Source organism: Eublepharis macularius, chromosome 12, assembly GCF_028583425.1.
Source record: "Eublepharis macularius isolate TG4126 chromosome 12, MPM_Emac_v1.0, whole genome shotgun sequence".
NCBI lineage: Eukaryota > Metazoa > Chordata > Lepidosauria > Squamata > Eublepharidae > Eublepharis > Eublepharis macularius.
Genome location: NC_072801.1, coordinates 10,175,924 through 10,197,864, shown reverse-complemented (window position 1 = coordinate 10,197,864; position 21,941 = coordinate 10,175,924). Strand labels below are relative to the sequence as shown.

Genomic DNA, 21,941 nt, shown 5'->3' with positions numbered 1-21,941 from the left:
TCGGAATGGGCACTGCAGGTGGGGAGCACTGCTGGGGGGTGGGTGGCGCCAGGTACCTTTGCGGGCTCCTGTGCTCAACAGCAGCCTGTTCTGCCCCCTACCCACAGCTAACAGAGGCCAGGTCTATCTGGCCAGCGAAAGAATAGGAAGTATAGTGGGCCTCCTGGAGTATAGAAGCCAGTGCCTGCCAGCCCACTTGGAGCAGCCCCGTTCAGAGGTGACCTGGAGGGATGGATTGTGCATTGGGGGTGGGGGGAGAGGGGGAAGCAGGCAGCCGGGCACTGCTGCTGCACTGGCCTCCTCTGACAACTTGCCTCTAATGCCCACTAGGGGTGCTTGAGAGCGTGCCTGCGCAGTGGAAGTGAGGTGAGTCGTCTCGAACACGCTTTCTCAATTATGTAGTAAGATAAGCTTTCAAGAACCACAGCTCTCTTTGTCAGGTGTATCCTTTAAGACTAACCAACTTTATTGTAGCATAAGCTTTCGAGACAGTTTTGAAGGTGCTACTGGACTCTTTGTTATTTTCCCTAACTGAAATTGAATTTCCGTAACTAAAACTGAAATTATTCTACTGATCCTGCTTTTTCATGCATAGGGGAAAAGAAACTGGGTGCACGTATTTTTTCTTCTGCAGGAAGGAAAAAGCAGCTGATTGGAAAAAAATGACCCACATTGGAAAGAGATAGGTATCCCTTCTTCATATTCTGCTCTTTCTTGAGTTGAATATAGAGCTTTCTGGGGCTGTATTTTAGGGTTTTTAAAATGCCCAATCAGCACACATTGCATCTCTCTCTCTTGTTGAGTTTCACCCTGAGATAATGTATGCAAAGTGCTTCAGATGTTCAGAAAGTGGCATCTAAATCTTTATTATCATTATTAATCAGAAAACTACTCCTAAGTAATATATATATTTAGCTCAAAAGGCCAACCAGTGATGATCAAGAAAGGCATTCAGGATTAGAGAAAAGAAAGGACATTTTTTTTAAAAGCTCCCAAATTGCACGTGAAACAGGGTGGGATGCATGAAACCGTTGACTGTTTTTCCTGTGTGCTGCCCCAAGAAGAGATGAAATACCACACTTGCTTCATGTTTATATCGCGATTTTTGCCATTGAGGGGGATGTATGGAATAACTGTTGGTACTTATAAAAATTAAGAGCCCATCTAAACTAGAGACCTATACTGGTTTTAAGGTTGTTCTCTCTCCTTAGGTAACTTGGGAATTGTAGTTCTGACAGAACATTCCTCTCCCTCACCAAACTACAATTCCCAGCATTCTTTGTGGGGAAGCCATAACAAATGGTTACAAACCCATTATACACCTGTGATGTAGATATATCCTTAGTTCCATCCTTCAAGGTGAAAGGGCCTGTTTTGCCATGTAGATTGAAGGTTGAGAGATTCATTTCCAAAGCAGCCGTTAAACGATGTTGTCTTAATGCCCAGCATTTAATTCCCCTTCTCTCTTCCCCAGGTATAAATGCCCAGGCTCGGAAACTCCAGCGGAACCGCGCCAAAGGCACCATGACTCTATTGACGGGATGCAAAAGCCACTCCACACCGCCACCTCTCCGGCGTACGGTCAGTGAGAACAGCCTCAACCAGGCTGGCGCACAGGATGAAAGAGAAGAGGAGGGGTTCAAAAGGCATTATTCCACTCTGCCAGAGACCCTTCAGTGCCCAGAGAACACGAGAGGCGGGCAGCCTGTTCTGCAGGAGGAGCAGAGTTCCAGCATCTTGCGTCACTCGCTTTACCAGTCTCCACACCTCCTGCTTCTGCAAGGCTACAGCCAGCAACACGTAAGTGCTGGGATCATCGTTTCTTAGAGCCAAACTACAAGTGACGCCTTACACAGGTTGGACACTTGTCAGCTTCCCTCAAGTTTTGATGGGAAATGTAGGTGCCCTGGTTTTACAGTTTGGCTCTCCATTACAGCTGCAAGACCAGGATGCCTACATTTCCCATCAAAACTTGAGGGAAGCCGACTAGTGTCCAACCTGTGTAAGACGTCACTTGTAGTTTGGCTCTCACTGAAGGAGAATCTCCCTTAATACTCTATGTTCTCATGGCTGTGGTCTCCAGCGTGGCTCCCGTGAGTGCCATATTGCCTGCTGGTGTGTTTTCTGGTGCCTACTTGTATCTTGAGCCAGCTGTGTAAGAGCTGCCATATGTTTACAAAATTATGAGGAATGCAGTGACAACAAATGCGGATATATTTCTCTCTTCATGCTAAAACTCTGGGTTTTCTAGGATGATTTGCTGGTGGTAGATTCAGGACAGAGTCAAAAGGATGCCCCAGCAAAACACATAATTTAGTAATGAGTTTTTGGTGCTGGAAGATGTGGTGGCAGCTGCTTGTCGAGATCACTTTTTCAGAGAAGTTGAAAGCATTTTGTTTCTTTTCCTGATCAGTGAAACTGTGTAATCACCCTTGCAATTACAATTTGGGCCAAGCTAGAAGTGACGAATTACACTTGAATGGCAAGTGAACAGACTCACCTGTATTCCTCCCTGTTCACTTGCCATTCAAGTGTAATTCGTCACTTCTAGCTTGGCCCTTTGGTAGCAGTAAAATAAAATTACTCTGCAGAGGAAGAACTGTGTAGTGTGTGTGTGCGAGCTGCAAAGGTGAAGTGGGTGGGAAAGAGTTAAGCCCGTTTATTACTGCTTTCCTGCAACTTACTCCCCACATCTCTTCAGGCTTTAGCCTGAAATATTACACTATTGATGAATATCACTCTATTGATGACGAGCGCTTGGTAGCCTTTTGCAGGCATTATGACTGGTGTTTTTTTTTCTCTTTCCTTTTCAGGACAGTTTAGTGTACCTGCTGAACCGTGATCAGCACACTGTAGGCCAGAGGACTCAGGCCAGCAAGCCCAGCATCAGCCTGTCTGCACCAGACATCCTTCCTCTTCACTGTACCATCCGGAGGATTAAGGTGCATGGTCGCTCGCACCATCGCTCGGAAGAGGAACTGATTCTCGAGCCCATCCCGGGAGCCAGTGTCTCTGTCAACTTCTCTGAGGTGGGGCAGACAGTCGTTCTCCATCATGGGGACCTGATCTCCCTTGGTCTTTACTATCTGCTCCTCTACAAGGATCCTTTGAAAACCCAACCCCTGCCTGCTCAGACACTGATGAGGCTCAGAGCTGTGCGCCGGGCCTCAGAACCGGAGCTCCCCTCCACCTGCAAGATGTGCGGCAGCCAGGTCAAAGAGAAGACCGCCTCTCCCAAGAAGCAAGGGCCACAGCCTCCCTCCGGCCGAAGAGCCAGCCGGAGGAAGCCGGAGCTGGAGTTCGACAAGGCCAACGAGGATGTGCTGTTGAGGAGAATCGTCTCGCTCATCGAGCCCACAGGCGACGACCACAAACTGACCCCGGCCCTCCTGCTGTGTCTTTGCGTCCAGCACTCGGCCAACCACTTCAGGCCTGGAGACTTTGGGCAGCTGCTTCTCAAGCTAGCCAAGATGATCCAGAGGATGGTGTGGGTCAGTAGCTTTATTTTTAGGGGGCAAGCTGTGGGTAAAAGGTGGGGCCCTTGGTGCCCCAAATTCAGTCACGGTACTAGAAAGCTGGGAGAAGGTAGTCAGGCCAGTGCTTGGACGGGGGAATGTCTTGGAACTGCTGGGAATGCCTCCTTCAGTTCCATAGAAGAAAGGCAGGATATAAGTGAAATAAAATTTGTTTAAAGCGCTTAAAAACTGCTGGGAATGCCTCCTTCAGTTCCATAGAATATAGGTGAGATATACATAAATGAATGTTTTTAAAAAAGCTTTAGAAATGGCAAGCAACCGCCTCTTGAGAGTCAGGTAGATGGTCCAATTGGCTCAGCAGACTTCCAGGTAGTTCCCTTAAATTTCTTAGTAGTTTATCAAGGCCATCCTGTCTTCCCTGAAAAGTCACCTGTTCTCTACTACAGACTATATTCTGGGTTCATTTCTACATCCTTTACTGCTGGTGAGAAGTAAGTCTAAGATGAAGACATCGAGGGGGCCTGGCTAAGAGGCAGGGCCCCTGCTTTCCATGCAGGAGGTCTTAGGTCCAGTCCAGTGAAAGGATCACAGTAGCAGATCAATCTCTGGAGAGCCATTGCCGGGCAGAATAAACAGCGCTGAGCTTAAATGGGCTCCATTCAAGTCAGCAAAGGCCACTTCCAGAGACAGGGTTCTGTGTCCCTTTAATGTGGTACATTTCTATGCTGCCTCTACAAAAGGAAGCTGCTGGTACCCATCCTCTTATTGCTGTGATCATGCTTAGCGTTTGTATAGCTAGCTAACTGCATTGACATCCTTACAATAGCTAATCAGATAGTTTCCTCTTATGTTTTTGGGTACACACACAACAAGGCTTTTAAGTATATACAGGGCTTTTTTTCTGGGGAAAGAGGTGGTGGAAATCAGTGGGTTGCCCTTGGAGAAAATGGTCACATGGCTGGTGGCCCCGCCCCCTGATCTCCAGACAGAGGGGAGTTGAGATTGCCCTACGCGCCGCCGAGCGGCGCGGAGGGCAATCTCAACTCCCCTCTGTCTGGAGATCAGGGGGCGGGGCCACCAGCCATGTGACCATTTTCAAGAGGTTCCGGAATTCTGTTCCACCGCATTCCTGCTGAAAAAAAGCCCTGCGTATATATATATTTTTAAAATAAAGATAACATGTGAATTAACTTTCAGAGAGCTTCAGTATTAAAAGAAACTTCTAGCAGATGTGTGGAAATGCACCCTGGATAGCAGATCTTAGTTTATTTGTGCAGAAGATTACATTTTTTCTGTCTCCCCATATCTAGCATCAGAGGCATGCATTCATTCTTGCTTTTCTGTTTCTTTGTTTCCTGACTCCAGGAGAAAACGAATGAGCTTGCTGGGAAGCAGACTCAACAGTAAGTTTACTTCAGCTCATGGGAATGTGTCTTTGGGACCCCCCGAACCAAGGCATCTTTATGGATGAAACACAATCTTGATCAGATAATTAGGGGGAAAGGAGGCTGATCTTGAACTCTGACACGTGCATTCTGCTGTTCTGAATTAATAGTAGAACTTGCGTATTTGGCTGCAGAAACCGGCGTCCCAAGAATCTTAAGTTGGTGGTCAGAGTGCCAGACTAGGATCTGAGAGATCCAGATTCGAATCCCCGCTCTGCCACTGAACCTTGCTGGGTGACCTTGAGCCAGTCACATGCTCTCGGCTTAGCCTATCCCACAGGGTAGTTGCGAGGATAAAATGGAGGAGAAGAGAATAATGTAAGCCACTTTGGAGTGAAAGGCAAGGTATAAAGTAAATAAATAAATACATTTACAGCCCATCATCACAGGTTTTTAATGTTTTGTCAAAATCAGGTTTTTAATGTCTTGTTGAAATCATATCAACTAAGAGCTAAACTACAAGAGACGAATTACATGAAGACGCTCTTATGAAGGGAGTTGCAATGTTAGCCAGGAAGCTGAGTTTTAAAAGAGATGGGAAGGCTCTATCAATTTCCCCTCTAATAGAGCCAGCAAAGATTGCTCCTCAGAGCATTTGTTTATTTCCTCTTCGCCTCCTAGAAGGGGAGGTGAAACTGACAGACCCTTCCCAAGGCAAACCCTCTGAGGAGCCATCTTTGCTGGCTCTGTAGAGAGGGGAAATTGACAAAGCCTTCCGATCTCTTAAAACTCAGCTTCTTGCCTAACATTGCGACTCCCTTCACGTGCGTGTTCTTGTGTAATTCGTCTCTTGTAGCTTGGCTCTGAGTGGGGGGAGCATTCGAATTTCCAAGGGGCAAGATTTCAGTGCCCAGCATAACTCATTGCCACTGCTTATGCCGGACCAAGAATAAACTGTGCAGATTTTTCTTAATTTGCATAATGCTTACGGGTTGCAGAATTCAGCTTTTCTTGGTGAAAAATTTGAGCCAGACTGTTTGTTTTCTTTGAAGTATGCAACTTTGCATATGGGAATGGTCTGAGACTGTTTGCTCCGTGACTTAATACATGCATCATGGCTGTTAGGGATGGGTCTTGTGTGCACGAAGACATAGTGTGGGAATCTGCCCTTAGTAATAGCAAATAGTTACCAAATTTAGGTTCAAGAGAGGCAGCTGTCCCTGTTTTAGCAAACTGGGTATAAATAGAGCATGCACGGACTTTTTTCATGTTGGCATTTAGATTGAAAAGGGTGGGGGGCTTGGCTCCTTTCCTATATGGCTTTTGGACTGCAGTTCTGTTGTATATATACCCTTGCTGTGAATGGATTGACAACCATTTTATTTTGGATCAAACCTCACTGCGTCCCACAGGGATCTGTTTCTGGCAGATCTTTCTCTTCCCCCTTCAGCTTCAAAGAGGCTAATTTCATGAATTAATGCTCCAAAATCATTGATTCTGCAACTTTTCCCCCTCTTGTGCTTGGAGTTTCATGTGATTGTGTGTGTTGTTTATAATCTCCACTTAACTCTTACTTGTCTGCTGTGCTGTTTCTTGTGCCAAAGACTTTGGCTGTCATAGACTTCCGGGAAATCAGCCAAACATCCTTTCCCCAATTTTTCAGCTTTTTTTCCTTTGAGCTAAGGGTGCAATTTTGAAATCTGAGCCGAGACAAAGAATACTGCAGGGTTGGGCCGTCCAGATAGAAATTTTGGTGGATTGCTGCTCAATAACTGTGGAAATCGTTTCCCCTTCCCAATTCCTTTAGAAATAGATAATGAACTCAAGAGGAGGAGAAAGCCTTGTCTTCCAGTACTGAAACAGAAAAATCTTGTTGTTTCCCTGGCAGATAGATCTGTTGGCAGGGGCAAAAGCGATCATACCTCAATGGAGTGTCCATAGATAATGGATTTCCCTGGAGTTTTTATAATGTGTCTAATTTGGACTGAACTATAATGGATTATTAAATAGCTGAGGTGATAACAGGAGGTGAAAATGGCAAGTTGGTTATTAAATGTGTCTCTTGATTAGAATAGCTGTGCAACTGGTATACTTGAACCAGTGTGGTGTAGTGGTTAGCATGTCGGACTAGGATCCGAGAGACCCAGGGCTGCATCCCTGCTCTGCAGAGGAAGCTTGCAGGATGACCTTGGGCCAGTCACACACACTTAGGCTAACCTACCTCACAGGGTTGTTGTGAGGATTAAATGGAAAACTTGCTTTGGGTTCCCATAGGGGAGAAGTGGAAGGTGTAAATGAAGTGAATAAAGGTCTCATCATGACAGGGGGAGGGTTTCCCGTCTAGGGAGCAGAGCTGAGGCGTGGCTGCTGCAGACGGAGGGAGCCCTTGTCCGGAAGGGGTGAGGCAGTTGGAAGCCAGCCTCCAGGAGACAGTTAAGAGCAGTCTAGTTAGACTGTTACTTTGAGTGGAACTACAAGTGACAAAAGGCACAGGTTGGACACTTGTCAGCTTCCCTCAAGTTTTGATGGGAAATGTAGGCATCCTAGTCTTGCAGCTTGGCTCTCCAACTGCTGTCCAATGGACTTTTCAACTGTCATTTGTCCAACATTCTGCCAAGCTGCCTACATTTCCCATCAAAACTTGAGGGAAGCTGACAAGTGTCCAACCTGTGCCTTTTGTCACTTGTAGTTCCACTCTTTGTGTGTTAGTTTGTTTGTTCACCAACCTTTACTATTCTCTTTATTTTTCAAAGTCTAAACAACAGTTATTAATAAATCTTTTAAAATAAAGTTCTTTATTATTCTGCTTGGGTCCTCACACCTCGTTCGGTCACATAATAAATCAAACCTACTGGGAAAGAGCAAACAGAAGGGGTCAGTTGGGTGCTCTGGGCCCTTCCGAGGAAAGCTGTACCAGAGTGGTGGCAGCCTATAGACCTCAGCTAGCTGTGTCAGTAACAGTGGGAGATTTGGGTTATGCCTGTTGAGAGAAATTTGAAGAGTAAAATCTATAATAATAACAACAACATTCAATTTATATACTGCCTTCAGGACAACTTAGTGCCCACTCAGAGTGGTTTACAAAGTATGTTACTATTATTCCCACAACAAAACACCCTGTCAAGTGGGTGGGGCTGAGAGAGCTCTAGAAGAGCTCTAGAAGAGCTATGACTGACCCAAGGTCACCCAGCTGGCTTCAAGTGGAGGAGTGGGGAATCAAACACGGCTCTCCAGATTAGAGTCCCACGCACTTAACCACTACACCAAACTGGCTATAGAGGCTGCAAAGGTTATAGACTTCTGAGTTAAGGATTTGGGGTAACAGGGCTGTAAGAACCATCTACACCTGACATCTCTGAGAGCTGCTGTCAGGGAAGAGTATGTCAGGGTCTGCTCTGGAACTGAGTTTTGGCACAGGAAAAACATCTCCTGCTCTTCCACTGAACTGTGACCCAATCCCACAGTGTAGGAAGCTGCTCATGGAGTCAGGTTGTTGGTCCGTGTATCACTGCCTGGTACTGCCTCCTTTAACTGGCAGCCCCTTCCCAGGATGTGGGAATCAAGACTCTGCTATCTGAGACCCTCTTGGGATGATGAAGATTTTTTGGGGATGGTGAGCCAAAATGAAGAGATGGGAAATGCTGTCAACATACTTTGAGCCAAGGGTTTGGAATGAGACCACTTGGGTGGCCATTTGCAATCTTTTAAAAATATATATATATTTTTTGCAAACGAGTCCCAAGAATTTGGCAGCAGAAAGACAGAAATTCCAAACTTCAGTCGTATGAGCAGATGCCGTTGCAGAGAGCCATGGAAACGGGTTTCATTTTTGTAATGCGCTGAGCGTCGTAAGCAGTTGCAACGTCGAATGTTTTGGCAGAGACCGAGGGCTGAGTCAGACATCGCAAGTTTTGTAGGGATGCAGGAATTGTTCCCAGGTCTCCAGGCCTGTGGGGAACAATATCGTGTGACTTGTCTAACACGCATCAAAAGGGCCAATGGATCATCCCCCTGCTGAGCAGTAGATTCACAATGAGTTACTTGAATAGGGTGAATGGAAATTGCCTCCAGGTGTACAGTGGGCAGGGGATCAAGGACAACACCCTCTCAGCTCTTTGGAGGCATGGGGTTGGCCCATTCAGGCAAGCGGAGAAATCCTGAGCATCTATGATGCTACTGGTACCTTTGTGTAGGCTCTCCCATGATCCATTTAAATTTTTAATATGTTTAGATTTTGGATTGGGTGATCTGGGTAGGAAAGAATGCCATTTCATATGTGAACCTCATGTGGTATATCCATTACTGCAGAGATCCAAATATTCCCACCGAGACTGTTTTTTTGCTGTGGCTGAATTTAATGCTGGCATGGGGGGGGGAGGGGTGAATGATACACGCTTTTGACTATATGGGAATTACTTTGAACTCTTCTCCTGTCTCGTCCAGCCAGGATCCAGCGACCCTTTCTCGTTTCACCATCACAGATCTGCTGCCAGACCTTCAACATGTTATCTTCTGGATGTCTAACGCCATTGAAATCTTGTACTTTGTCCAGCAGAAATCCCCAGTCTACATCCAGAACTTGGAAGAGGAAATAGACATCAAAGGTAAGATGTGTGCTGTATCCCAGCCTGCCTGCAGCATCTGTTGGGTTGGTAGAACGTTGGACCCTGATGGGGCCCTGTAGTATACAGTGCTTGGTGATCACAGCTTATAAAACTAAGCATTCAGGCTTGTGAAGGGGAAGCTGAGAGTGCTCATTCATTCCTTGCCTTTCTAGCCATGTACAATTGGGTTGAAGAACCTTTGGTACGTATGTATAAAGTCCCAGGTTCAATTTCAGGTACAACTTTGATAAGGCACAGGAAGCAGGATAGAGACCTTTGCCACTGTCTGTTGCAGGAGCTGGAGAGACCAATAAGGCAGTGCCTTTCCTCTGTTGGAGGTGGCTTGAAAGAATGGCCATTGGTTCCCCGGAGACTTTTAGAGAAAGCAAGTTGGGTCCAGCTCATTAAAAATGTATCATATAGTTTGGCCCAGAAAACTTTCAGAATCCCAGAGAGGGAGATTTGTAGTGGGTGGATTTCTAAGATGCATAATTCCTGGGGTTTGTATACACTTAGCACCACTCCCTTCCAATCTCCTTACTACCCTTCTGGCTTATCCTTACAGGGTTGTCTTCAGGGTAATGTTTTGCAGGTTTAATCTCTGGGGGGAAAGGGGGGGTGCAGGCTCTGTGCAGTGGTGCTAACCGTTTCCTGCAAGCTTTCACAAAATGTTGTGGTTCTGGATGAGAGCAGAAGTGCCTCCTGCCAGACCTGCTTCCTCATCGCCTTCATCATGTTGCAAGCATCCCAGGAATGCAGGAGCACAGTTTGGGCTTTTGCCCAAGTCATGGGTGTCTTGTAAAGACACACGCACAACAAACATCACTCCCTGTGCCCCTGAGAGTGTAAGCAGTTGGCCCGGCCTCCGCCATCTTTAATAGCCATTTAATATGGCTACCTGTGATATAAAATCACAAGGCCCCTGGATTTAAAATGGCAGTTTGGATTGCAGCCAGGGGAATTCCAGCTAACAGTTGCTGAGTCCCACCTGGGAGATCAAGGCATGAATGGAATGTCACATGTAAATGCGAAGAGATCAGTGGTGATTAGTTTTGCAGTCTCTCCAGCCCCTAAAGGAATCCAGCGCCACAAAGGTCTCGCAGTGTCCTCCCACTTAACACAATCCTTTCCCTCCTTCCGTGATGAGATCTCCTGTCCATGATTGAGGAGAAAATCAACTAGCATTCGTAAGTATTTATAATTCATTCCTGGGAAGGTACATTCCCCAACTAAATTCATCAACTTAGCTCCGGTGGACTTCAATAACAAACTGCCCTTTTGTGCAGTGCCATAACAAATTTTGCATTCTCTTTCACATGCCCCGGCAGCTACTAATCAAGGTAATCTGACCATTGGAGTCCATTCTAACAGCTAGGTGGGCTATCCTAACTCAAGGCATGTTTTACCCTGTAAGAGTAGTGCCCTGGCCCCATTCAAATTGTGCATGCTTCCAGGACCCCTGCTTCCAGGACGCTACTCCCTTAGGGTCTGTTCCCTAGGACTCCTTCTCTGTGCACACTTATTGGATCCGAAGTGCTGCTCCCTTGAGATTACTTTAGGCCTCTTGCTCTCCTGGGCGAGGATGCTTTATGTTTGAAGCTACTCTCTCTCTCCCTCCATGGATTGGATTACTCTTCAGGATAGGTAGATATACTTTGCCCTCGCTCCCTCTATTCCAACTTCTGCCTAGCTTCCTAGGACTCTGTGCATGTGTAACCATTTTTACTATTTATCCTGTGTGTATGTGCATGCATTTTCCTCTTTCAATGAAATATTGCCCTTTGAAATTTAAGCACCAGCCTCATTTGCTATTTTGGGAAGGGACTCCGTAAAAATTGGTGGAAAAGATCTCGTAGTTACCACTGCTCGCATAGCCACTTTCCTTGCTGCTAATTCCCCCCACAATTCTCTTTTTCGCAAGGAGACCAATTCAGGTAACAAGAGGAAAATAGTCCCCCCCCCTCCTCAAATTAGCAGTGACAGCTCACACAGCACTAGGAACGGTGAAGCCTGGCTAATTCCTCAGAAATGTGTGACCTTGTTTCCTTTCACACTCTCGTTTTGAAATGAAGTTGGGGACGCTAAAGGAAAATCCATCCTCCATTTAAAAGTTCTACTCAGCATTTGCTCTCTCTTGGATATCAGTGTCATTCTGGCCAGAAGTCAAGGCATGTGCAGAGAAGTGTCTGGGAGTGATAAACTTAAATGAACCAGTGCACTTCCATGCACAGTCTCTTCATATAGAAAGCTAGCATGTCAGGGAGACATGCTGCATTTCTGTGTGTGGGAAGTTTATTGAGCTGCAAACTCATCATGTGTTGAGAACTGAGTTCCATGTTTAGGGGTTTTACTCTAACTCTTAGTTTCTACTCCTTTTAGGTTCGAAGGAGTCACTGTTTTCCTTAACAATCACAGCCAGCGAGGAAGCCATGACGGTTCTTGAGGAAGTCATCATGTACACCTTTCAGCAGTGTGTCTACTACATCTCCAAGGTACCTGTGCCAGGGCTGACTTCAGGCAGAGAGTGGAAAAGGGGGACACTATCCCAACAGTGTGGTGGTGAGAGTTTCTGTTTTGAATGCTCCCACCATAATCCCTCCTTGCAAGCAGAAAACAGGCACATCAGGGAGAAAACCTGATCTGCTAATTTTCTACTAGCACCTTTTTTTAATGGAAATATTCAGAATCCTCACCTGAAATCCACTGGACAACCTCATCCTGCTACAAGTGTAGAATCATCCTTAACCTTTTCCTTTCATTAACTCTTGTGGGGGATAAGGGGAACAGTATTGGTGGAAGGAAGGAAGGAAGGATGATGGATTAGAGGAAATGACATTCAGTCTTAAGGGCCTGTTCTCAATCGACATCTCATTCAAGACCTTCTCAAGAGCACTCCGGTTTAGAGTTCTCTCCCTGCCTCTTACAGTCTGGCCACAAATAGGGATTTTAGCCCAGGTCTCCCTGATCCTCATCTGATCCTCTAACCAGTCCGAGTGGTGGAGCTCCTTCCTATCGTCTCGTTTTGGTTGACGCGGCTTAAGTGGCAGTTCATTTTTTGCACTGCATGAGCCAGTGGACTGAGCTGCTGGGATATTGGGCTGTATTGCTGGTGGGGAATCTGTGTGTGTGTGTGCATAGGGGGGGGGGAGGTCGTCAGGGCCGGCTCTTCAATTGAGGTGGAGCCTGCCCCCACCTCAGGCACTGAACTCTGAAGGAGGCGCCGTGCCGGCCCCCCAATGACCGGAGTTCCCTGCAGTGTGCGCGCTCCCATGCACTCGCGCAGGAATTCTCCTCTCTTGGCGCAAGGCATTTCTTCTGGAGTGCATAAGGGCAGCCTTGTCTTCTTGCTCAGCCAGTGCCTGAGGAGCTTTGAGTTCAGCCCCTTCAGCGGGGACATTTCTCTCTCTGTCTTTCCCCCCTCCTCCCCTCTCTCTCTCTCAATTTAAGCCTTGGGCGACGCTTCTGGGAGCAAGAGACACTCTAGCTGGCTGGGGAGCAGCTAGCTCCCAGCCTATCTTTTGTCCCCCTTGTTCCCTCCTTTCTTGCTTGCTTCCCCGCCCCATCCCGCCCCGCCATGTACTAAAAGGAATGACAGGAGGATTGCCCATTGGAAATAATAGGAGAGGCTTGAAGGCCCATTGGAGATAATGGGAGCCAGGGATGCCAATTTACTTGCCTGGGCTCCATAGAAATGCATCACAACACAAAAAAGTTGCAAAGAAAATGTGGAATGGATTTTCCATAAAGGTCTCTGGGACCAGATGGAATACTCTGGGAGTAGAATGACAGCCCCCAGAGTGCAATGACGGTCCCTAGCTGTAAAGTTTGTGCTCCAGGACCAGAAGGACAGGTTTCAGAGTGGAATGACAGTCCTTGGAATAGGCTCAGTGCTCTGGGACTGGAAGAACAGCCCCCAGAGTGCAGTGCAATGACAGCCTCTGGGAGGAGCAGAAGTGTTCTGGGACTGGAATGACAACTCCCAGAGTGCAATGACAGCCCCTCAGAGGAGAATCTGTGCTCTGGGAAGGAATGACAGGTTGCACAGTGGAATGACAGCCCCTGGTAGTAGAGAAGTATTCTTGGAGTGAAATTGCAGGCACCACAATGGAATGACAGCCCCTGGGAGTAGCAGAAGTGTTCTTGGACTGGAATGACAGCCCCTAGGAATAGAAGCTGTGCTCAGGGACTGGAATGACAGGTCAAAGAGTGGAACGACAGCTCCTGGGAATAGGGTCAGGGCTGTGGGACTGGAATGACACCCCCTGTCATTCCACACCCACTGCCATTCCAGTCCCAGTCCACTGATTCTTCTCCCAGGGACTGTCATTCCACTCTGGGACCTGTGTTGATAGATCAAGATGGGCAGCCATGTTTGTCTGTAGCAGTAGAAAAAAGCAAGAGTCCAGTAGCACCTATAAGACTAACAAAATTGGTGGTAGGGTATGAGCTTTCATGAGCCACAGCTTCACTATTGGACTTTTTTTGTGTTGTAATGCATTTCAACGGAGCCCATGCAAGTAAATTGGCATTCCTGGCTCCCATTTTCTCCAATGGGCCTACGAGCCTCTCCCATTATTTCCAATGGGCAATCCTGTCATTCCTTTTAGTACATCCCTTTCCCCCTCCCCGGCTGGCATCAGTTCTACTTCTTACCTTTCCTCAGGCTTTTTTTTGGGCGGGGGCTGCTTTTGGTGGAAAGTGGCTGGTTGTGCGTGCACTGCCAAAAAGGAAGGAGGAATTGAGGTGAGACACACTTTCAGTCCCTGTGCGACAGGTAGGAGCAAATCACTATTGTTGGGTTTAAAGTTGTAGTTTTAAATTCTATTACTTTCCTCCCCCCTTCTCCCTTTCGTTCTCCCTCCCCCTTGCTATTCTCCAATCTCAATGCTGCTCCCCCTTCACTCCAGCAGAGCAGCACCCTGCACTGCGCCCCCCTCTTCATCATCTCCCTTCTCCCATCCTCTAGTTTCTATATATCACCCCACCTTCCCGCTTTCCCCCAACAGTTTGTTTCAATATTTATACACCACATGCTTAGCCATTCACTTCAAACCATTCACTTCAAACCCAAGGCGGGGAGAAGGATGAGCATGGAGGGTAGTTCCCGAAAGGGATCTCTGACAAAGGTGATCAATATTTTAAGGCCTGGAGAGGGTCGGAGAGAAAGAGAAGGCTTCAGCTCAGTCTCCCCCTTCCAAACATCCCTCCCCTCCAAGCGGGCCCTGTAAGAGAAGCCCTCCTTCTACTGCCAAGAGTCTCTGGGTTCAGAGAGAGGTGGGAAGAAAGAGAGAGGGAAACTTTTTTACACACACACACAAAAGGAGGTGTGCTCAAAACTTCAATGCAAGTCGCTGTTTCTGCTCACAAAATAGATTTTTGGCTCACAATAAGAAAAACAAAGATTGTTGTTATTCTCACACTTATTTTAAAAATTAAAATTTAAAATTTAAGAAAAAAATTAAATTAAAAATGTAAAAAGTTTCAAGTTTTGTGCTTTTCATTTTTCCTACATTTCTTATTTTTTTTAAATTGGTTAGCCGCGGGGGTGGGGGCGCAAGTAGGCTCCTCAGGCGCCAGAAACCCTGGCCCCGGCCCCGGGGGGTGTTGCCTATTTATGATTGCTGTTCAAATTCTGCTGGTGGGGAACTGGCAGATCGCTGCATTTCCTTACCTGCAGAGACTAGTGGGAACATACTCAGGTATGACCTCTGTTCTCCGGTGCAGTATAGCCACATGTGTAGCATGTAGAAGAGCTCTGTCTAGCACTGCCTGCCGGCAAAGAGAAGCAGGCCGGGGGTTGGACAAGAAGAATGGGCTGCGTCACCAGCCTGGAACTCAGTTGCACAGATGGCTGCACCGCACAGGAGAGAGCAGTGCTTTGTATCTCACTACTGCAGCTGCGCTGTGCACCCTGCCCGGAAGCCTGCAGTGCGCCACAGGCAAAGCCACCCGTGTGTGGCTGCTGTAACTGTCACCAGTGCTGAGAGAGAGTCAAAGGAACTCTCGCAAAGCATTTTCTGGCATTCACTTACCCTCCTCCCCATCATTTTACCTTACACAGGCAGTGGCTTCAAGTGGATCCCTGAGTTTCATTGCATTTCTGGGGAAACAGCTTAACCAGGATAAGGACAGGAAGAAACTGATATGGAAATTAACCCAGCCAGGCGAAAGACCTGGCCAGCTAGTTATTACACTTCCCTTCAGCTCCTACCCGATTCAGTAGAAATATTCAATTTTTATTTTATTTTATTTTGCTTATACCCTGCTTTTTTCCCTAATGGGGACCCAAAACATCACAACCCAGTGAGATTAGGTTAGGCTGAGAGTGTGTGTGATGGGCCTACCGCCAAGTTTCCACAGCAGAGTGGTAATTCAAACCTGGATCTCCCAGAACCAGTCCCAGCTCAGGATGGTGGCCTTCCAGATGTTAAGTCAGTCCTCCCCCCTCCCCCCATATTTTCCCAGGCAAGAAGCAAAAACTGGAAGCTTCTTGAGTCCCTTGTGGCCTTCCATACGTGGCCTGTGTTTGTGCCCGCCAAGGATAACCATCCCCCGCCCAACCAAAGCTCCTGTACAGGAAGCCGCATCCAGACTTTGTTCCTTTGGTGTCACCCTTCCCTCTCCCTGCTGGGGGGCTTTGGGGGTACTTTCCCCTCCCTTCTGTCACTGTTCAAATCACCAAGTCAGTTGCCAGTATGTCAATAATAATGCTGCCTCGTGTCCCCCACGCGAATGAAATGTCACAACCGCCTGCCTGCCTGCCCGCCCGCCTGCCTGCCAGGGGAAGTCAAACAGAGGCTGCAGTATGCAAGTGGAGAAAGAAGGCTTGTGTTTGAAGGGTGGGGATCCCTTTCCACCTCTAAGAAGCTAAAATGGGCTCCGTGACTCGGCCTTTCTCCCGGCATCGTTTGCCAGCTCTGGGACTTGGAGAGGACTCTGGCCTCTTTGAGTTGGGAAACCGCCTGTTTTTCTTCTCTCAACTGTTCCTTCTGTGTTGTCCCCCCCCCTTTTCTCCCTCTTCCTTCTTTGTGGAAAGATTGATCTTGCAGGCTCTCTCCCTGTTTTGTGACTGGGTGGTTTCCGATCGGGCAGGAAGGGTGATTGGTTGCCTCCAGCTGAGTTACTTGTTCCTCCCTAACTGCTAGCCTTCCAGACAAGGCAGAATAATAAAATTAACTGCCCCCCCCTCATTAAATCATTAAGTCCATGTAAGCTGTGTGGACCAGTGAGCAAATCTTACACTCCCTGACTAGATAGACTGGAGAGCGGGGTTTGATTCCTCACTTCTCCACTTGAGGCCAGTTGGGTGATCTTGGGTCAGTCACAGCTCTCTCAGAGCTCTCTCAGCCCCACCCACCTCACAGGGTGATTGTTGTGGGTAATAATAACATACTTTGTACACTGCTGGGTGTTAAGTTGTCCTGAAGGGCGGTATATAATCGAATGTTAACGCTATTAAGGCAACATAGTGGTGAAGTCTATGGATGAAGTCTATGGTCCCTAACTCATTAGCAGAGCATCTGAGACTCCTCCCTAAAATACAAAAGCCTTTTTGAAGAGTTCGGTTTTGCATCATTTGTGGAAAGCCAGGAAAGTGGGGGCTCTCCTGAGCTTCTTAGGCAGGCCATTCCACAGGGCAGGGGCCACCACAGAGAAACGGGGACCCAAGGTGGCTTGTACAGTTCTCCTCTTCTTGGACTGTCGTGGTGAATAGTGGACACCTAGCGACCCTGGCAGTGGCTCAGCTCACCCCCAGCCATCAGTGACACCAGAGATGGTTGGCGTCTCCTGGTCCTGGTTCACCAGAGGCCAGGCTCGTCACAACAAGAAGACATGCTTCAGATACTTGAAGAGCAAACAGGAGGCAAAGGGGACAGTACCCCCATTGCTGGATGAAAATGGAGGAACTCTGACAGAGGGCAGAAAGAAAGCAGAAAGGCTCAGTGCCTCCTTTGCCTTCTTTTCCCCCCTGAAGAACTGGCCCACCTAGGTATGGTAGTGGGCTTAAGGGCTGCTGGTTGACATGGGCAGCGAAGTTGCAAAGAAGCACCTTACTGCACTAGATGCGTACAGATCTCCTGGGCCGGACAGGGCGCACCGGAGAGTGCTTAAAGAACTTCCAAAAGAGCTTGCAGGCCCTTCGTCGATCATCTTCCCGGCCTCTTGGAGGACAGATGATGTGCTGGAAGACTGGAGGGGGGCAAATGTCATCTCAGTCTTCAAGGAAGGGAACAAGGACGATCCAGAGAACTCCAGGCCAGTCTGTCTGACTTCTGTCTCAGGGAAGATACTGGAGCAGATATTAAAGGCAAACACAATCTTGGTGTGTATTAACAAAGGCATAACATCCAAATCACAGGATATCATTATTCCACTATATATTTCATCAGTCAGGCCCCACCTGGAGTATTGTATGTGGTTCTGGAGGCCACACTTCAAAAAAGATGTGGACAAATTGGAATGGGTGCAGAGGAGAGCAGCCAGGATGTTCAGGGGCCTGGCGGCCAAGGCCGTTTCCACGCGGCTTGCCTGAAGCCGGGCCATGGCGCAACATTGCGGATCATGCCGGGGAAAACGTGAAATATCGTGTTTTCTCGCGCGAGTTTTGCATGACGTCACGCAAAACTCGCAAGAGAAAACGCGATATTTCACGTTTCCCCCGGCATGATCCGCAACATTGTGCCATGGCCCGGCTTCAGGCAAGCCGCGTGGAAACGACCCAAGTCCTGTGAGGAAAGACTGAGGGACCTGGGAGTGTTCAGTTTGGAGAAGAGGAGGTTGAGGGGAGAGGTGATTGCTCTCTTTAGGTATTTAGATGGCCGTCAGTTAGAGGAGGGAAGGGAACAGTTCCTGTTGGCAACAGAGAATAGGGCTCGAAACAGTGGGCTTAAACTACAGGACGGAAGGTACTGGCTGGACATTAAGAAGAACTTCTTCACAATAAGAGCAATTCAGCAGTGGGATTGGCTGCCTAGGGATGTGGTGGGTTCCCCCTCATTGGCAGTCTCCAAGGAGTGGTTTGGTAAATGCCTGTTGGAGATGCTTTAGGCTATTCCTGCATTGGACAGGGGGTTGGTCCATACAGCCCCTTCTGACTTTATGTTTCTAAGGTGATGGTTGTACCTTTCTCTGGGGAAAGACTGTGAACCGGCCCTGTGGGTTTCTTGGGAAGCTTTTCTTAATTAGTTGATCTGCATGATGGACCAGTTTTTCTCCAAAAGTCTGCCAGATTCTCTTGCTGTTCTGTAACGTGCAGCTTCAGGAGAGCATCAGGTGTATCCTGGCTCATTCTTTCTTCCGGGAGGATAAGAATTCCCTGAAGGTAAACATTTTGGATGTAGGTGGGGCCAGAAGAACCATTTTAATACTGTGCATGGTTCAAATATGCAGGGTGCACTTTCCTTATTGGTCCACACAGTTGACAGGGACTGATGACTTAATTAATAAAGAACAGAAACACGCAATCTTTTTATTCTGAGTTGTCAGCAAAGCTCAACACAAAGGAAATCTGTCTCAGAAAAGCCCCAGGGTTTCCCTTCATGTCAAAATGGGCGTTCCGGCAGGCATTGTGTGGCTGCTCTGGTGGTAGACCCACAGGTATGCGCCTGTTGTTTTGTTAAGCCAATATAGATTACAATCACATAACAATAATCAATACTGAACAATACTAGGCCAAGCTCTTGTATTCTCTAGATGAACTTTTAAACTTTGCATGAACTGTCTGTGTATTTTTTTCTATGTGTGAGGTAATTCTAACAGGTGTGCTTTCATCCTTTGACAGTTAATTAAAATAGTGGACTCTATCGAGATTAACGTTCCTCTATCAGAGATTCAACCAATGGTGATCGTTCAGCTTAACTTTTCCTGACATCTCTCAGAGATTTGTAGTTTTGTTGTGCAGATCTGAGTATGACATAATTTTTTACTAATCGGAAGGCTGTACTATGGAGATTATGAATATTCAGTGAAGTGTCAAACCAATCATTGTTTGTTTGTGCTATCGTGTGAATAGACCTTAAATATTTGCATATGATGAGGTATAAAGTTGCAAACACAGATAGAATGGCAGGGTCCTGATGGAAGAAATCTCTTGAGAGAATTTAGGTGAGAACTTATTTTACCTATGTATTTCATAGAAACTTTGAGCGTGTTAAACTTGGGATTTATTAAGAAATGTTAGCAAACTTATTTCTCATTGCCTTTCTGTGTTCTGTTTTTATAGGATTTATATTAATAGCCATTTATATTTTGATTACTTGCTTCATTAAAAAACTAGGGTGTATTTTCAATAAAGTGAAATAAACTCTAGACAGGTGTCTGTATGTTTGATAAAGAGTTGCAAAGCAATATTGAACCCTATATAAATAAATGTACTGATAAACAGCTGGTTCAAAGAACTTATCTGTTTGACAGGTCTGAAAACTAATTGCTGTAAACTCTCCCGGAGAGAGAGACATCTTTCTCTTGGCTGGTAGAAGCTTAGTTTCAGACACGGGCAAAAGCTCGTTACATTTTGAAAGCCCATCCGTATATCTCTCCCACTAAAATCGATAGAGTGGAAGAGAATGTCACTTTTAGGCCACAGCAGTTTAATAAGTTTCAATTAAAGCTATCTCATTTATTGTTGCATTTTAAAAAGGACATATTCAATTTAAAGGCAACTAAAATATTGTATGTTTGTCAGGTTCCAAGTGCTTGTCAATCATCCCAGTGCCTGTCACACTTAATCAGCCAGAACTATGCAAGGGGAGATCATATTCCTTCTCACTGACCAATTGTCTGGAGGGTTGACTTTGCTTTTCTGCATCCCCCCCTCCCCCCCCCCCGATCATAATTAAAAAAACAAAACCTTCCTTTTGACCCAGCCACGGCTAAGGACTTTGGATGTGCTTCTTCTCCTTTTTTAATTAGAGTAGAGAAACTGGGAATGCCGTGCGTGGAGTACCATGGGGCATTCGTAGCAGAGCCTTACACCTTCTTTCCCCAGAGATGCCCCATGTCACAATCTTGCAGAAAAACCAAGCTGTGAAGTAATGAATTCAAAACAGCTGCTGCACTGGAGCCTCTTATGGAAGAGTTTTATTTCGTGCAAAGTGCACTTTATTGTACTGGAAATGGTGGGTTGCACTTAGACATTTATGTAGTATGCCACTAGTTTTGATGCTGTATTTTATTATCCGAAGGACAAGACTATAAATCTGTGACTGGTTGCCTTTCCCTCTTCCTTTCCCACCTGTCCCTCAGTCGCTGTACGTCTCTCTTCCTGCCCTGCTGGAATGCAACCCGTTCCAAAGCGAGGGCCGCGAGGGCTGGCTCTCCTCCCCACCGCTGCCCGAGGAAATCCGCAAGGTTGTACTGATCTACCAGGCCACCCTGGACCTTCTCCACCAGTATGATGTCCACCCGGAAATCACCTCCCAAATGTTTGCCTACCTTTTCTTTTTCTCCAACACGCTGCTATTCAACCAGCTCATGGAAAAAGGTGCGTTGTGCGGTGGGAGGCAGGGAGTTCATGCACTGGCTTGAGGCTTCTCTTTGCTTCTGATGGTATATTTTAATTAAAATAGAATGGAATGGTATTTAGAAAAGGATGGGTCCATGGATTTACATGCAAGTGTCGTCCCTGCAACTCTGAGAGCCAAGCTACAAGTGACGCCTGACACAGGTTGGACACTAGTCGGCTTCCCTCAAGTTTTGATGGGAAATGTAGGCGTCCTGGTTTTACAGCTTGGCTCTCCATTACAGCTGCAAGACCAGGATGCCTACATTTCCCATCAAAACTTAAGGGAAGTGGACAAGTGTCCAACCTGTGTCAGGCATCACTTGTAGCTTGGCTCTCAGTTGGAAACCAGTTCTCAAGAGTAAGGACAGGACCCTCCTCTACCCAAGGTGTTATGCCTCCATGTGGAGTAAGGTAGCATTGTTCTGACTAATCCACAACATGCCTTTTATTAGGGCCAACCAAAATTACACCAAACATTGTATGTTTCCAAGCTCGTCAGAACCGTTTGTCAGGTGAGATGTTAATTTTAAAAAAAAAACAAGAGAAGGGAGAAAAGCAGATGATATGTGTCATCAGGGCTTTTTTTGAGGGGGAACGCTCCGGAACGCCATTTTGGAAGCTCTAGAATCTGCCCACGTGATTCCTTCCTCCTTCGGCCCTGCAGGCTCTGCAGAGAACACTTAGCTGCTTTGGGTTCATTCTGCTTTTTTCCATTCCTCTGTGTGTGTGTGTGTGTGTGTGTGTGTGAGAGAGAGAGAGAGAGAGAGAGAGAGAGAGAGAGAGAGAGAGAGCTGGGGCCTGGCAGGGCTCTGCCGAGGAGGGTAAGCTGCTTTGAGTTCATTCTGCTTTTTTCATTCGTGAGAGAGAGAGAGAGAGAGAGAGAGAGAGAGAGAGACAGTGCAAGCATAGCTGCTGGGGTTGGCTTTGCAGAGGAGGTTTTAGCTGCTTTTAGTTCATTCTGCTTTTATCATTC

At 46.9% G+C, this 21,941-nt stretch overlaps 1 protein-coding gene across 1 annotated transcript in view; it reads left to right on the top strand.

Moving 5' to 3' along the window:
• Positions 1-21,941, top strand: part of RADIL (Rap associating with DIL domain) — a 64,101-nt gene that overhangs the window by 22,493 nt on the left and 19,667 nt on the right. The window contains exons 2-7 of the mRNA XM_054993621.1: positions 1,475-1,800; positions 2,814-3,491; positions 4,842-4,879; positions 9,305-9,465; positions 11,845-11,957; positions 20,710-20,947. Coding sequence (XP_054849596.1) covers positions 1,475-1,800; positions 2,814-3,491; positions 4,842-4,879; positions 9,305-9,465; positions 11,845-11,957; positions 20,710-20,947 — 1,554 coding nt within the window. The remainder of the gene's footprint in view (positions 1-1,474; positions 1,801-2,813; positions 3,492-4,841; positions 4,880-9,304; positions 9,466-11,844; positions 11,958-20,709; positions 20,948-21,941) is intronic.